This window comes from Corylus avellana, chromosome ca5, assembly GCF_901000735.1.
Source record: "Corylus avellana chromosome ca5, CavTom2PMs-1.0".
Classification (NCBI taxonomy): domain Eukaryota; kingdom Viridiplantae; phylum Streptophyta; class Magnoliopsida; order Fagales; family Betulaceae; genus Corylus; species Corylus avellana.
This window is the reverse complement of record NC_081545.1, coordinates 35,115,723-35,131,904: the sequence shown is the minus strand read 5'-3', so window position 1 is coordinate 35,131,904 and position 16,182 is coordinate 35,115,723. Positions and strand designations below refer to the sequence as shown.

The window sequence follows — 16,182 nt, the reverse complement described above, 5'->3', positions numbered from 1 at the left end:
TTTACAAAATAAACACAAATACACCTGATTAATCATTTAAAAAATTAATTCATCTTTAAAAACAAAAAAAAACAATTAAAAAGCCCCAAGTGAAGAGAAGCAACCACCCCAATGGGGGTGGCGCGGCCACCTCAAAGCCTAGGGATGGCCTGTGAGCCATCCCAATGGTGGTTGGGGTGATTCGCAGCCACCCCATAGGCCTTGGGGTGGGCTGCGAGCTGCCCCCCGTGGTGGTTGGGGTGGCCGCGTGCCACCCCAAATTTGATCTAGGGTGGCGTGCCACTGGGGGTGGCTCGCTGGGTGGCCTCGCACCGGCGAGCCGCCCTCACCTCCCTTTGGGGTGGCTCCTCATCCATTTGGGTGGGTAAACTATGGGGCTTTTGGTTTAATCAGGTGTTTTTGGTTTTATTTTCTTAACTTATTCCATGCTAAGGTGTCACATTTTCATTAGTGGGCAAACTATAGGGGCTTTTTACCACAACCGAACTGTAGTTATTCACATCCTCCTTTGGTGTCTATTGGTGTCCCTTGTGCTATTTTTTTTTTTTTTTAAGAAAAAAAAAATAACCAAGGAAAAAAAAAAAAAGAGAGCTAATTATACCACAAAGACAGGATTCGGATCCTTTCCAATGGGGAAGAAATTGGAACTTCTCCAATTGTTAATTGTTGTCCTTTATTTTAAATTTAATGGTCTATAAAATCATTTAAACCTCGATAAAACAAAAGTCAGTATTTAATGCTTCGGTTATATTAAAATAGTTAGCATTTTATAGACCATTAAATTTAAAATAAAATGTCATAATTAACAATTGGAGAATTTAAAATTTCTCTATAATTGGAGGGGATCTATTCACAAAAATACAATACCGTGGTAAATGACCGAATGTGAAAAATCTAAGTGGGCCGGAGTTTTCCAAGAGCCCAATTCCACTGCAATAGTCAAAACCCTAACAAACTCGGCCAGAGCTCATTTCCGGTGAGCAAGCTCCGAAGCAAAAACCCATACAAAAATCTCAAATCCATGGCCAATTCTCTGATTAACAAAACTCTAAACTCACTCAGAAGAAACCCCAAATTTCTCACAGCACTTTCATCCCAATCTCACATTCGCCTTTTCACAGCCTCCATCGCCACCGCCCATGACCGCCCATCCGACGGCCCTTCTTCTTCCTTCACATTCTCATCCGATGACAGCATTGAAGTCAAGGCGCCGAGGTCGAAGCCTGAAACGATTTCGTCGTCATCAGTGACGATGCCGATGTCGTTCATGACGGGGTCTATAGTGGGAAAGAGGTTCTACAAGGAGGCAAAGATCAGAGAGGCTGATGATGGGATTGGATGGACGGTTATGCTTGATTATCGGACGCTTAAGACGCCCTCCAAGAGACCCCTCAAGCTCCCTACTTTGCCTCTCGCTAAGGCCATTGCTGCAGAGTGGGAATACCAGGTTTGTGGGTGAGCTAAATTTATGTGACTTTCTTATTAGATTTATATTAAGTTTTGATTTTTCTTTTGGTTTCTATGTTATTTGAGTTGAATGTTTTCGTGGTGGGTCTTTTGGATTTGCTTAAACTCAAAAGGGTTGTCTTCAGATGTTCTGTATTTTGAGTCGGGATTGTGCCACTTCTATCTGAAATGGATATTTTTGTGGATGGTGTACGGTGACTCCAATGCTCTTGAAAATTTTGTCCTCTTTGTTTTGGGTTATGCTTTTGTTTAGAATTTTTTTTTCCATGCTTTTGCTTGTTTTTCATATTATTGTAATTCTTGAACTTTTGAATATTTTCTATGGTTATTTTTTTGTTGTTCGAGGATTTGTTTGTGAACTTGGTGTGTGCGTTATGTAATGGGGGCTGTGTATTGAAATTGTAGCAAACAGATGGGATCAGACCCTTCACGATGCCTCTAATGAGACTTGCTTGTACTGCATTGGAAAGAGTTCCACTCACACGAACTAAGGTTATTGAGAATTTGATGAAGAAGTTTAATCAAGATTTGGTCTTCTGTCGAGCTCCGGAAGATAATAATCTGACAAGTGGTGTCCATGGTATGTTATTGTAATTATGTACTCCATCTTGAGTTAAATTATCATGTCTATTTGTTCCCTGTGATACTTCTTCAATGCATAGTAATTGAGGCAGATTATATATTTTATGTCTCTTATGAGTAGTTGTGTCTTTTTTCTGCATATTTTCTTTAGGTGAGCTGTGTTACTTTTAAGCTATAAATTTTGCAGTTGATCCTTCCTCTATGTAAGAATTTACTTTTAGGTTAGAAGAATTTGATATGTCTCTCTTAGATACTTCTTTGAGAAAAAAAAAAAAAAAAAAAAAATTCCATTTAGGTTTCCTAATTATGCCTGGGTTGGTCCCTGTTCCGCCTGCAAATGTGAAAATTCATCCAAAATGAAACTACAGAATGTCGAAAGAGTACCAGCAAAATTCCTTCCAATCATAGACTGTACAGTGTTAAAAAATGCTTGCAAAATGACCCACATATTTTAAAGTGCATTATTTTACAGTAGTTAGGTTTAAATTGTTTAATAGTGTTTTACATAAATAGCGTACACATGATCTTTTGCCGGATATGGATCTTCTTTCTGTGTTGAATTTTAGAAGCATATCCAATCAAAAAAAAAAAAAAAATTTGAGAAGTTTGCCCTTATCTAACCTATAGTACCTTCAAATTTTTGTAGAATGTCAAGTGCAGAAAATCAATCCTTTACTTGATTGGGTAGAGTCTGAATTTGGCTTTAAGCCTGTTGTCTACTACAGCTTTTTTGGTGGAAAGCAGGAGGATGGTCTCATAAAGGCAATAGATAACATTCTGAAGAAAACGGATGACTGTGAATTGGCAGCAATTGATGCTATTGCAGGTGCAGCACATTCTTTGATCATTGCCATCGGGATCTTTCGTGGGAAATTGCAGATTGAGGAAGCAATTGAATTGATTAGAATTGAGGAAGATTTGCAGGTTCTCATCATCCCCCCCTCCTTTTCTAATCCCCTGTTTGCACATAGGATGTAGCCTGTGACTTGCTCTTCCAAATTATTATAGATTTTCCTTATATCTATGCAGGTGGACAGTTGGGGTCTTGTTGAAGGTGGCCATGATGTGGATATTGCTGATCTCAAGGTGCAGATCTCATCAGCTGCTGTATTTCTTGGTCTTTCCCGAAAGATATAACCCTTGTACATCTTATACTCTTTTTGTCAATTGTTGTTCTGAGAGCTTGCTTTTAGGCCAGTTTTCGTTCCTTGGTTGTCATAGATCTTGACAACTTTCATGCATGTAATGCTCAAGATTTTGTTAGAATTTGTTGTGCTGGATGAAATAATTGACATTGGAATGTGGATGCTCTGTAATTCATCTTTCGCTTAAATAATAGAGAGAAGTCATGGTGCAATTGTATTCTTATGCCCGTTGGAGAAGTGATCTTTTACCTATTATAATTAGTATTTCCTTAAAAAGCACAATCAAAAAGTGAAACTTCTTGAACAATTACACAAAATCCTCATTTTTTAGAAAGGGAAAAGATGACAAATTGTTGGTACATGAACTGCAGAAATTATACTTATCTGCAAAACCAGTCATAGTGCCTAAAAGCAAACCTGCATGTCAAGGCTCATTCTTGGCAGCATTGCACACACAGTGGTGGCTGTTTCCTGATCTCACAGTTACAACATGCTGTATCGCAGTCATTGTTGCATCCTATAGAAGAAAATCCAAAGTTACAGCCCGTCTCTATTTTGTAAGATTTTGGGAATTTCTACTGTATTTAGTGAATACAGTGAAGCTTCCTATATGCCATTGCATATATAAATAAATGCCTATGTATCATTTCTCATCTAATTGACTAATATCATTAGGGTGACAATTGTTTACATGATTTGCGAATTCGACACAAACTCAACATGAAATTAGCAGGTTAGAGGCGAAGAGTTTGACCCTTTTAATTAAATGAGTTGGGTTATAATTGACATATATACTCTTATATCTATATCTCCATACGACCTGAATTCGGCTTGTGATATTTAGGTCTGACTATTTTTGACATAAATTGTCTAGAGAATTGACATATTAAACTTAATGGGACGAGGAAGTTCAATTACATTACCTGTTACAGTTACATACTGAAATGTTTCAGATTCAATGACAAATGGAAGGCGAGTGCTTGCTTGAACAATATTGGTGATAACCCCAATGCAGACCATGAAAACAGAAAGCCAAGCTACTGCCAACAACTTCATCCTCGTGATGATGTGGATCGATATGATTGATATAAGATTAGCTCCACAGTAGGTTAAGATTTCTCTACCATCTGTTTATATAAGCTTCTCTGTAGCTTAGGAGAAGAGTAAACCTAATACTTTTGATTTGGCTTAGAAACTATGATGCAATCTTTATATGTCTACTAATATATGTAAAGAATCATCCTATGATCGTGTGATTACAATAATCTCATCCTTCGGTTGGTCTAGAATGTCTGTTTACCTTTGAAGGGGTATAAAAAGATCTCATGACAATCATATGAGGGGATTATCTTATGTTCATGATTAACTACCAGTTATTATCATCTATATAAGGACAATATCATAGTTATTCGATTTTGCTTTGTTAAAACAATAATAATATAAATGATTAAATCTATCATTTTTTGCCTAGAAAAAAAAAAATTATAATTTTTCACCAACTTAGACTTGGCAGTCGATAGTATATTTTGGTATCAAACTAAGCAGAATTGACTTTGAACTCATGTTCGTTCTATAACCAGTCTTGTAACGGTCTAAAAAAACACGCTAATCACATTTGTATTATCACTCCAAAATAATTAGTCACAATTGGAGTTTCTTAGAATCAATTATAAAGCTTAGTCTCACCTAATAAGAAATCAATGCAAAACTTAGCAGTCATAAATGTCTTTTTTATAATCCATTCATTCAATGTGGGTTATTAATCTTTTTAGTATGGAACCAGTGTGTTATAAGTCTAGTACAATCATTAGGCTAAGATCATTAACAGTTTGACTGCTTGGACATGGTGAATTGTAGCACATTCCCATTCCTTGGAGTTCAAATAACAAAGATTATGAAAAACACATCTATCTCTTCTTAAACAATATCATGAAAACTGTCTTGTTTGGAAGTGCATTAAAAAAAAAAAGAAAGTTGTTTGAAAACGTGAAAAAACCATATTTTCAAATCGTAGACAAAATATGTGTATTTTAAAAAAAAATGCACGATTGTAAACGCCAAACCGTACATCAATTAAAAACAATAGATGCTAAACATATTATTATTGCAAATCTGCATATTGGGTGAATTGTCACTTTCTGAAACATCATAATTATGTAATGAAGAATCAAGGAGATTCTAAATAAACACATGAACTTCAGAATAGTGCAATTTTAACTTGTATTTTTCGTCTTTCTGTCTTTCCTCCTATATTACATACACAGAGATTTGGAACACCAGAGTTTTTTTTAACAAAATATCATGTAAAAGATGAAATAGACCGCCATTTTATTCCCCACTGTCAACACCACCTTGGCCAAGGTCATATATCGCGCGCCATCTCACAGCTGCGAAGCTAGTCTGAGTTTCAGAAACAGCAAAACCATTTTTTCTGCATCCAAATACATAACAATAACATAACTCTCAAGACTTTTGCTATCAGATTAATTTTTTATTGATTATAAGTAATTGAAATATCATTAACGGTGTAAAGCGAAATGAATAAGGAAATCATAAAAATTAAGGACCAAATGAGCTAGAAAAGCAGGCATCCAAATATAAAGAGTATTAATACTAATGAAACAATGTTCGAACTCGAGACCTTTTCTACGATAAGTTCTTACCGTCATGGGATTTTGGTAGTTATTTTCTTCTGGTTTAGATGGAATATGATCATTCCTTTGTATCGCTCCACTCGCAGCAGTCCCATTAGATTTCTTCTCATCTCTAGCTTTGCTAAATATGACAGTAAATCCCTCTGCCGATGCCGGATTGTTCACATCCCACTCACCAAATTTAGGCAGAGGCCGACCCTTATCCTGCTGTACATGACAAAAAACTAAATGTCAGCATAGTTATGGTGCATTTGGTCCCGCTATTTTGCAGGCTATAAAAATTTCTTATTTGAGAATTGAAAGCAAGAAAAAATTCCCGTTTTCGCAGGATGGATATCTCATAAATAATGGGTCTTTTATGCTATGGCGTTGGTAATACTTTCACAACTTTTCAATATGTTGAAAATTGGTTCTTTTCATTCATTGGTTGCTTCATATGATATAAAAATCAACTGGGTAATGTCCCAAAATGAAAATTCGATCCAAAGAAAAAAGAAAAAGGCAAAAAAGAGTAGATGTTCTTACCGACGCCATTATTATATATCGCAGGAACTTCCTACTCTGAGAATGGGAGAGAAAATGAGAGGACAGGGAAGAGAGAAAGGCAATGAGAGAAAGAGAGAGACAGAGAGAGACAGAGAGAGAGAGAGAGGAATGAGAAATCCAAAATGGAGGAACAGTTACATGGTCAGAGCGAGTATTAAGGTAGGAACATAGAAGACAGCGGGTGCATATTATTGGTCGTTGGTGAATGAGGCACCCACGTTGGTGCCGCGTACCCCCCCACTCCCAGCTGTTTTTTTGGCACCAACCCCTTCAGGTAGCTTAACCAAATATTTTACATTTCATCCGATCCCACTTGATGATGATATAATTATTGGATTCATATTCCCATCAATTTTGTTATTTCAATTGCTAGCAATTTAGATAGTAAATTAACTTCTTATAGTTGTCCGTCTTAGCAATGGTCCGCCCAATTGTTAGGTAGGTGAGCTTTATAGAGACTCTCTTACATTTACTGTCCGAATTACTAGCAATTTAAAAAGCAAATTGCTAAAAATTCGGATTCATATTATATTAGAGAAATGTTATAGGTACCAAATCTTTTACTAAGAGAGACTTACTAAGTTAATATGTGACTCATTTATGAGTACATGTTATATTTATTTTAATTAATTGTTTTGTTCATCTCTATTGAATGAACTACACATAGTTTGGTAAACTTTTCTTCATAAAAATTTTGTTACTTCTAGCATTTCTTATTATATTATTATGGTATTGTATTGCATAGGGTGTGATAGCTCTATGGTATGTTCATTTTTAATGGACCGTCTAAAATCTACCACATCATCGATTAAGATAAAAAATTGAAACTTTTTCTTTCTTTCTAGCCGTTGACCCTTACTTCTACCATGACCATCGTAGCCCATTATCATCGCCACACCGCCACTAGTCAAATACCACCACCAAAACTTTCTCTTTCTCGTTGTCCATATATATATATATATATATATATATATAGTCATGATTCAGAGCACGCCAGGCTAATTTTTTTTTTTTTTCAAAAAAATTAAAATAATAAAAAATAATACACAAAAAAAAATCACTGTCATGCAGCCTTCGTCAAGCACGCATGTGTTTCTTATATCTTTACCCATATATATATATATATATATATATAGACAAAGAAATGCGCTGTTTTTTGAAAGTGGTTGAACCATTGAAAGGGACAATAAAGAGTAGTTTGAACACTTTTAGAGGTCACTAGAATGGTTCGACTATTCTAATGGTAGATTGGGGGTTGCTACCCCTTTAGCCACCAAATATATTTGGGCACCCTCAAGCAACCAAAGAAGGTGCATTTGCTGGTTTTAGCTCAGCATTTCTATAGGTGCTGTTGCGTTCAATGGCAGATAATTTAAATGAGCGGTCCATATTAGTGTACATGGGCTGAGCTGTGGCCAAATTTGGGCCTTAAAAAGGCTTGAATCACTTTTAGGCTCAACTGGATGTGTTAGACACGAGCCTACCCTATCCGCTTTTTTCGAGAAGATGATAGAAACAGAGAAAGCGACGGCTGAGAATCAAAGATCGAAACGACTGCTCCACAAGCAGACCACGATGATCGAAACCTCTACCCACGGCTCCCAATCCGCCACGTCACACACATTAAACTCTGATTGTCCCCAATCCATCTACGGCACCTATTAATAGCATCTAGTCCCCCTTCCCTAATCCCAAAATTAGCCCTCCAAAGCGCGACCTTAATTACCTCCTGAAACCTGCCTTAGATATAAAGCCATTTTCGTCATTTTATTCTATTTCTCTTCGTGTCTATCACGCGTTCACAGTCTCCACCTGAAGGTAGCAATGGCGATTGGAATGTTCAGGAGGGTGATACCTAGGGCATCGACCTGGAGATTCGTGCTGGCCCGGGCGCACGCGACTGAGGCCGAGGCGCAGCAGGTGGAGCCCAAGGCACGCGCCGCCGCGGCGCTGAAGACCTTCTCGATCTACCGGTGGAACCCGGATAGTCCATCGAAGCCGGAGCTCCAAAACTACGAGATCAACCTGAAGGAGTGCGGGCCGATGGTGCTGGACGCGCTGATCAAGATCAAGAACGAGGTGGACCCAACACTGACATTCCGGCGGTCGTGCCGGGAGGGAATCTGTGGGTCCTGCGCGATGAACATAGACGGCTGCAACGGCCTGGCGTGCCTGACGAAGATCTCATCGGAGTCGTCCTCGACCATGATCACCCCCTTGCCGCACATGTTCGTGATCAAGGACCTGGTGGTGGACATGACTAACTTCTACAACCAGTACAAGAGCATCGAGCCCTGGCTCAAGCGGAAGAGTCCGCCGTCTGCACCCGGGAAGGAGATTCTGCAGAGCAAGAAGGATAGGGCCAAGCTGGATGGGATGTACGAGTGCATACTCTGCGCCTGCTGTAGCACATCCTGCCCCAGCTACTGGTGGAACCCCGAGTCCTATCTCGGCCCCGCTGCTCTGCTCCACGCCAATCGGTAAAATTTTCCGTTTTTTAACCTTTTACCGTTTTTTAATGAGGTTATAATGTGGTCGAATGTTTTAGGTTTTGGGTTCTTTAGAATGAGTTGCTTGATAAAATAGAACAAATTGCTTAGAGAACGGGGGTTTCTTTGTTCATAAATTGGTTCATATTCAATAATTTTTCTTTTTTTGAATGATTGAGTTGGTTGTGTTGTGTTTCGTGCATTTGGGAAGTAAAGCTTCGATAAATTGCTTAGAAAATGACCGAAGCTTAGTTCTGTAGTCCTCAGAATGAAGCTATTTGGTAAATGATTCCGCTATGCATGATGTGGTATATTTGGAAAGAAAGAAATGACTGAAGCTTTGAATACAGTGAGAGGGCAGTGGCGGAGTTGAAAGCCTTCTTTTTCTATACCCTTTTCCAATGATGACCGCCTATGATTGTTTTCATGACTTTTTGATTTCTTTCTTTCTTTCTTTCTTTCTTTCTTTTTTTTTTTTTCTTGGGTGCTTCTCTTATATATTTTTTGTGTATTGGGTGCAACCTTTGGTCTTTAATGAATTTCGTTACTTATAAAAAAAGATTGGTTGATAATGAATTTTATTTAGAATGATTGAGTTTGTTGTGCTGGGTTCTATAAATTGCTTAGAAAATGTTTTTTTTTTTAATTTTTTTTGATAAATTGGTGGATGTTGAATGAAATTTGTTTAGAATAATTGAGTTGGATGTGTTCTGTACATTTGGGAAGAGAACCTTCTGTAATTTGAGAAGAAAGGACCTGAGTTGGATGGTGCGTGATTGGAATGAAAAAAAAAAAAAAGATTGTAGTGAAATGGACGGAAATGAGACGGAAGTATCTGATCAGAAAAATTGAAAATTTAACCTAGGGTGTTAAATGAAAACTGGACAAAGCACAGGGGATGTACGATGTAGTTTCCTTGGTTTTTAAGCTAATAGGCCTGGAATAAGTTATGTGCTAGACATGGAAACTGTTTAGAAATGTCTGACCTATGTTTAAACTTGTACATGCAAATAAAGGGGTTTTCTTTCTTCATACATCACTATGTTTTTGCATCAGCATTTTTTTAAACTCCATGGTAGAATTCTTAAAATTTAAACTGTCTTTCTGAATTAAATGGTTTAGATTTTGTCAGCGTAGGATTGTCTAGAGGAAATGTACTTGTTGTCGCAATATTGTTCTCATCTTAATAAGTATACTTTTGTGATGTCCGTTGTCTTTTACTGTGGGGATTTTTATCAGAAGGTTACTACTTACTAGGAGCAATATATGAATTCTTCGTAGGGATTCAGAAATCATTTTGATTGCTGAAATCCCTTTGTGGTAAAGGGGTGGTGGGTGGGTATGTGTTTTTGTCCAGATATCCTTAAGTCTCTCCTTGTTTGTCTGTACCCTTAAATATCATAATATACGGATTCTTCCGGAGGATTAATCTTATTTCCTTCGTTTCTTTTTATCAAAATATTTGCAATGGCTTCAAGTTATGCTGAAGTTCTAAAGATTTTTATATGTGGGTTGTACATGCTGTAGATGGATAAGTGACAGCCGTGATGAATATACCAAGGAGCGATTGGATGCCATAAATGACGAGTTCAAGCTATACCGCTGTCATACCATACTAAACTGTGCCCGTGCCTGTCCAAAGGGCTTGAACCCCGGAAAGCAGATCACGCATATCAAGCAGCTCCAGATAGCTAAGCGTTTGACTCTCTAGGTTTGTGAAGCATGCTGCTGATAATGTTAAGCATTTGGCCAGTTATTCTGGGATTTTGTTGATGACCCATGAACCATTTGTATCGAGTTAATAATATGAAGCACTGAATGTACTCCTATCCCATTTGTACCTAAAAAAATTTGGAAAATTGAATTGTGTTGTTGTTGTTTGATCTCAAATAAATGTTAATAGAACTCCACCGATCCATCCGGATTTTGCCATTGGATGTTATTTTGTTTTTCTTGTGTGTGAGATGGCTTATTCTATACATCAAGTCTTGAAACATACACTGTTATAAATTTGTCAAGAGTACCAGATTTGAACCGGGTTCAGAGAAAATTCTTCAAACTCGGTATATTATTTTGATTTGTATTCAAAATATATGGAATTTTTGTATGTATTTTTAAAACCACTTAAAAATGCATGTAAAAAAGTATATTTATCTTGGAAACAAGTCAGTTTGAAAATTACTTTAGATTGTGATGGATTATTATTAATTTCGAGAGATGGAAAGAAGAATAAAAAAATAGTATATAGCAGTACTTGTCCGGGACTTCTATAAAGATTCGGACTTCTTAAAATCAATGAAATACATGGATTAAATTCTTATGAAGTTTAGTTAACTTTATTGTTTTTAAAGTTTTAATTTGTTAATTTAAAATAAACGGTTCATATTTAAGGATTTCAAGAATTTAATATTGAAAGTTGACTTTAAAACTGTAGAAAATCTTGATTAAACATATAATAATCCAATGTGCCTGGCGACCCTATGAGATTGTTGAAAACAAAGTGTCGATTAGACCAACTAACCAAGTCAAATGGAAACCCCAACCTCCCACTAGAGCACTACCTCCATGTCCTTCCACTATATCAGGTGTAACCAACTTCATAACTTCCTTATTAAAGCGAAATCCAGGCTACCACCCAGACTCACAATAAGCTGTGTCACTGTTTGAGAGAGCCCTCCCAATGCAGCCCATCGCTCCTTCCTCCATGAGTTCGACTACAGTAATTCTCTTCTTACTGACCATCTTCCCTTCTCTTCACCATTTCTCAGTCTCTTCCTTCGAGTTCCAAGCCGGAGGCATCCAAGGTTGGGTCATCCCTCCGCCCAATGACACCAAAATCTACAACGACTGGGCCTCAGAAAACCGGTTCCAAGTTGGCGACACCCTCCGTGAGTACACACATTATTAAACATGCATGCACACGAAGATTTACTTCATGTCATGTGTTTCTGAAGAAATGTTTCAAGATTTTAACAAGTTTGGTGTTTTGGTGCAGGCTTTAAGTACGGGAAGGACTCGGTTATGGAGGTGAATGAGACAGACTACAAGAGGTGCAATTCCTCTCACCCCAACTTCTTCTCCAACACTGGGAACACAGTTTTCAGGTTCGATTACTCGGGGCCTTTCTACTTCATTAGTGGAGTGTCCGGGCACTGCGAAAAGGGTCAGAGGATGATCGTGAAGGTGATAGCTCCAGAGGAGGAGCCTCCATCTGGCGGCAGCAAATCGTCCGGCTCCCGTGTTGCAGTTTCTTCGCCCGCAGTCTCTGCTGCATTAGTCTTTGTTCAGTTAATTGTTTTGTCATATCGTGCTTCTTATGCTATGTAGTCTCGTATGTATCATGCTTGGGGTGCTATTTTGTTCTATATATCCTCAAGTCTGCATTACTCTTTGTTATGTGACATTTGTTTAGACATCTGATTACTATATATATATATATATTCCTTCGACTTGATGATCTGTAATTTTGGCCACTATGTTCAAAGTTATTATTGTTCTGCCAACATTTATTACTGTTGAAGTCATTGCTGCTGCTTTCACTATTGCTCTTTTGTCTGCCGACAATACAATGTTGCGACGAATCCTCTTTTATAAGAGGAGTTTAGCTTGTGTCCAATTCTAGTTGGAATTAGATATGATGGAATTGGGATATATGTCCCAACACGTGTTCTAATTTTAACGGGTCCAATTCTAATTAGAACTAGAGAAACTGATTTGAACCAACACTATAAGATTGGATTATCGAAACCTACTTAATCGGACTCACATGTGATGTTAAATCTTTTTAAGAAAATGTTCTTCCATTTCGGCATGAATTGTCCTAAAAACACTATTCTGTTTTTAAAACTAAGAAACCTTCTTTTTTTTTTTTTTTTTTTCAAAACTATTAGCAAACAATTCATAACACCAAGCACTTTTCAAAAGTAGACCTCACCAAAAAACACCACTCAATTTCACTTCATATTGGTGCTTTCAGTCAGAAAACACTGAAAATTGCATAGAGCAAATGAATTTGAGGCCCGTTAAATATTTTTTAGAAAATGCTTTCTCCAATTTTGGGTGTTTGGGGCGGCTTAATTGAATACAAATATCTGAATAAGAGACTAGATGAACATTATTAAAAAAAAAAAAAACAAAAAAAACAAAACCCAACACACCACATTCAGGAAAGAAAGAAGCACATATATCTATTATTTTATGGTAGATTGCATTTTGTTGTACAGCATACAAATACATGCACCTATGCCAGTGTCATGAAAGAGAGAGAAGGCAAATATGAGAGAATGAATAGAAGCTAAAAAATAGGAAATCAAGAAAAAAGAAATGTCCCAAATTATGATTGGGACAAAAAATCATCACGAAATGTCCACTTCTCTTGCAACCAGTTGCGACTCTTGATCAGAACCGTGATAGCTTGTTTTCCTGAAAGAGTTGTGACTAAACATTCGTACGAAGGCACTCTTTGATCTAGTAATTGTTTTAGGTCCAGTGTCGTTCTTCTTGGCAAGATCTTCGGACATGGCTTTGACAAGATCTTCAAAACGACGCCGAAAAGTCGGATACCTTATGATAGATTTGGTGATCCCTTGCAGCCTTCATGATAAAATAATAAGAGGATAAATGAAGAAGAACTGAAAGGGAAATTCGGAAAATTCTACAAATATTTTCACTCTATTACCTTCGAGCTAATGCCTCAAGTTCAGCTCTTTTAAGTTCAGATTCAGGAGGCGAGCCGATACTTGAGTTTTTCAACCTCTCAGGATCACCACTCAACAAAACTAATTTGGAGAAATAGTCCTCTTCTGCCTCGGAAAGGTTCTCAGCTTTAATCTGGTCTTTGATGATCAGAAGTGGGTTAAAAAACCAATCGAAGAAGGTGTCTTTTGGTCTGTTTCTGCTAGTGATCTCAGTAACATTGTCAGCTACATCAATCAAGTAAGTACAAGAAGCATTTCATTACTTGCCATAAAGACTCTTGCTAATTAACTATAAGAAGAACAATACACCAGAAGTTTTCTTTAAGGACATGCTTAAAAGGAAAATTGCTTTGCTTACCTAACAATAGACCCGCAGAATCGGCTTTTGCAGAGCGCACAAGTGTCCAGACAAGGCTGTAAGCCGGTAATCCAATGTTAATAACTCTGCTACCCTTACTACACACTGCATCTTCCAAATCTTGAAGTGTTATTAGTCCTTCAGAAACCATTGTTTCACCGAGGCGTTGAGAATCCTTTAATAAGCTATCAAGTAGCTACATGAGTCACAAGCAAACATTTCATTCAGCACCTAAACCATGAGCTAAAAAAAACTTGGGCGCTTTTGAAAATCAGAACTGTTCAATTAAGTCCAGATCATCAAACACATACAGATAGAGAACATAAATTTATTCCAGAGGGAAGCATTCCTTTAAGGTCAAATGCAATGTATACAAAATACCTCAAGTGGCTTCAACTCAACCATAGGGTTCTTCATTGACCCTGAGTGGGAGGGATGATTTCGGAAAGAGCTGCGCCTTGAGAAAGAAGCTGAATGAGAGCTTGTCCTTGACAATGCATCCTTCTTTCGGTAATGAGGCCTGTTAACACCAGAATAACATGTCAAAGTGCATGAACCCTATATCACAGCCATAAAGAATTAGAGTGCTGAACAAAACCTAGGAAAGATGGATCCTTCTGGCATGTCAAGAACATCATTGCTGTATTCATCATATATGGACAAGGATGCAACAATATAGCGAAGCCCCAACCAAAAGGAATCCTCCTGTAATCCAAAGACCAAAAAATATCAATACATATGTGTGGCCTGCAATCTGTGTAACAAGGACACCGCACAACAGGTTTCAGTATCTGGCATGATCTCAATGTCTCTGACATGAACATCCTTGGTGATTATAACATAGGTGAAATTGCTTGAAATAAATCATGACATGCACACTTGTTGTGAGACTACATTGACTAAACGCTACAAAATGGGACAACTTGCAATTTATTCTAACCTTAGGCTGAAACATTTATTAACAGTAATCGGTTGAAGAAAACAAAAGTCAACTATAGCAACAATCACTTTGAAGGCATTAGAACCACGTGGAAATGTAATTATTATCCTATTTAACATGGAATTTGACAATACAAATTTATTACTAAATGTTACTAAAATTTTTTTTTTTTTTTTTTTTTTGAAAAGGCTGGAGGAGGAGGCCAATTGGAGCTATCCTACTTGGGTGTGACCAACTTGCAGGGTGCCGCTCAGGAGGGGCCTAGACGGTGGGAACCACAGGCCCTCCCTCGAGACCGACCGAGCTATAGCTTAACACTGTCCTACCAGAGCATCAATGGGACTCAAGATGGCTAACAATAATAGGTTAAGGGATTCCCATTGCGAGAGTCGAACCCAGACCCTAGTGCATGCTCAACCTCATGGGGATTCCCTTGAAACCATTGAACTACCACCCTTGGTGATACTAAAAAAATCATTTAGTGTCATTCTTTAGTTGTCAATGTGATCTCATTTGAAACAAACATTTGAACAACAAATTAACTCAATTCAAAAGGCTGCTTACATATGCCCTTCCAGTAACAGAAAAAACACTTGACAGCAGCGATTTACAAACAAGCTTTGTTAACTATACGACTAAGAAGCAGTAGCAAAATTCATTGAGGTTTTACCTGATAAACAACCACACCTGCATAAGCACCAAGAAAGATACTGGCCACGATGGAGCCTAACATTGCCCCAACAACAGCCAATGGCCAGAGTAGGATAACAAGACCTGCAATAGGTACACATATTGTCTCCAAGAAAGGGCCTTCACGACCTATAAGGTCATGAAACAAACGGCGCCATCCTTTAAAGAGCATGTAAGGACTTTTGCACAGAGCAATGAGTGAGATTAATGGAAAATCAACAATTAAACCGAGAACTCCAGCTATAACTGCAGCAGGAAGATAAAGCAATCTGCAAGAGAGTTGACAAAAAAAAAACTCAATATGACAAATAAGTTCCTTATAGAAAGGACTAAACAAAGCTTAACTTCTGTGGTCGCAGGGAAAAGTACAAAAAAATATGAAATGTAGAGGGTTTCTGCACTAATCAAGCTAGTCTTATACTAAGATGTCTAGTGAGAAAGAGAAAGAGAGGGAAAAACAATCCACCAAAGTACAAACACAAACACACAATGCACATAGATTTGTGTGCTTCCCTCTTCATCAATTCCACATGCGAGTGGTGTGTGTTAACAAGGATCAACTAACCAATGCCTTGGATAATTGACCTCTTGTGAATGGCAATTAATTTCACCTA

General features: G+C 37.7%; 5 protein-coding genes across 6 annotated transcripts in view; 3 read left to right on the top strand and 2 right to left on the bottom strand.

Annotated features, from left to right (window-relative positions):
* Positions 1–885: 885 nt before the first annotated feature.
* On the top strand, positions 886–4,488 carry LOC132181162 (uncharacterized). Of its 2 annotated transcripts, XM_059594249.1 has the most exons (5): positions 886–1,447; positions 1,873–2,047; positions 2,696–2,973; positions 3,079–3,135; positions 4,148–4,488. In XM_059594249.1, exons 1-5 carry the CDS (start codon positions 1,022–1,024, stop codon positions 4,154–4,156), a joined length of 945 nt encoding a protein of 314 aa, XP_059450232.1. In that variant the 5' UTR covers positions 886–1,021; the 3' UTR covers positions 4,157–4,488. The 2 variants fall into 2 exon arrangements, with proteins under 2 accessions (XP_059450232.1, XP_059450231.1); XM_059594248.1 differs by lacking the exon at positions 4,148–4,488 and having other exon boundaries at positions 3,079–3,415.
* An 802-nt stretch (positions 4,489–5,290) lies between these two features.
* On the bottom strand, positions 5,291–6,521 carry LOC132183110 (protein NOI4-like). Its single transcript, XM_059596509.1, has 3 exons — positions 6,374–6,521; positions 5,858–6,055; positions 5,291–5,625 (listed from the first exon to the last, which is right to left on the bottom strand). The coding sequence occupies exons 1-3, from the start codon at positions 6,380–6,382 to the stop codon at positions 5,602–5,604; spliced, it is 231 nt and encodes a 76-aa protein (XP_059452492.1). The 5' UTR covers positions 6,383–6,521; the 3' UTR covers positions 5,291–5,601.
* Positions 6,522–8,166: 1,645 nt separating this feature from the next.
* Positions 8,167–10,825, top strand: LOC132183354 (succinate dehydrogenase [ubiquinone] iron-sulfur subunit 2, mitochondrial). The gene is made up of 2 exons (XM_059596783.1): positions 8,167–8,874; positions 10,411–10,825. Exons 1-2 carry the CDS (start codon positions 8,219–8,221, stop codon positions 10,592–10,594), a joined length of 840 nt encoding a protein of 279 aa, XP_059452766.1. The 5' UTR covers positions 8,167–8,218; the 3' UTR covers positions 10,595–10,825.
* A 723-nt stretch (positions 10,826–11,548) lies between these two features.
* On the top strand, positions 11,549–12,279 carry LOC132183299 (early nodulin-like protein 21). The gene is made up of 2 exons (XM_059596700.1): positions 11,549–11,771; positions 11,879–12,279. The coding sequence occupies exons 1-2, from the start codon at positions 11,564–11,566 to the stop codon at positions 12,208–12,210; spliced, it is 540 nt and encodes a 179-aa protein (XP_059452683.1). The 5' UTR covers positions 11,549–11,563; the 3' UTR covers positions 12,211–12,279.
* Positions 12,280–13,053: 774 nt separating this feature from the next.
* The window catches only part of LOC132180463 (uncharacterized membrane protein At3g27390), an 11,819-nt gene continuing 8,690 nt past the window's right edge, over positions 13,054–16,182 (bottom strand). The window contains exons 5-10 of the mRNA XM_059593298.1: positions 15,549–15,837; positions 14,537–14,643; positions 14,320–14,458; positions 13,939–14,134; positions 13,562–13,805; positions 13,054–13,476 (exon numbers count right to left, since the gene is read on the bottom strand). Coding sequence (XP_059449281.1) covers positions 13,239–13,476; positions 13,562–13,805; positions 13,939–14,134; positions 14,320–14,458; positions 14,537–14,643; positions 15,549–15,837 — 1,213 coding nt within the window. The 3' untranslated portion in view covers positions 13,054–13,238. The remainder of the gene's footprint in view (positions 13,477–13,561; positions 13,806–13,938; positions 14,135–14,319; positions 14,459–14,536; positions 14,644–15,548; positions 15,838–16,182) is intronic.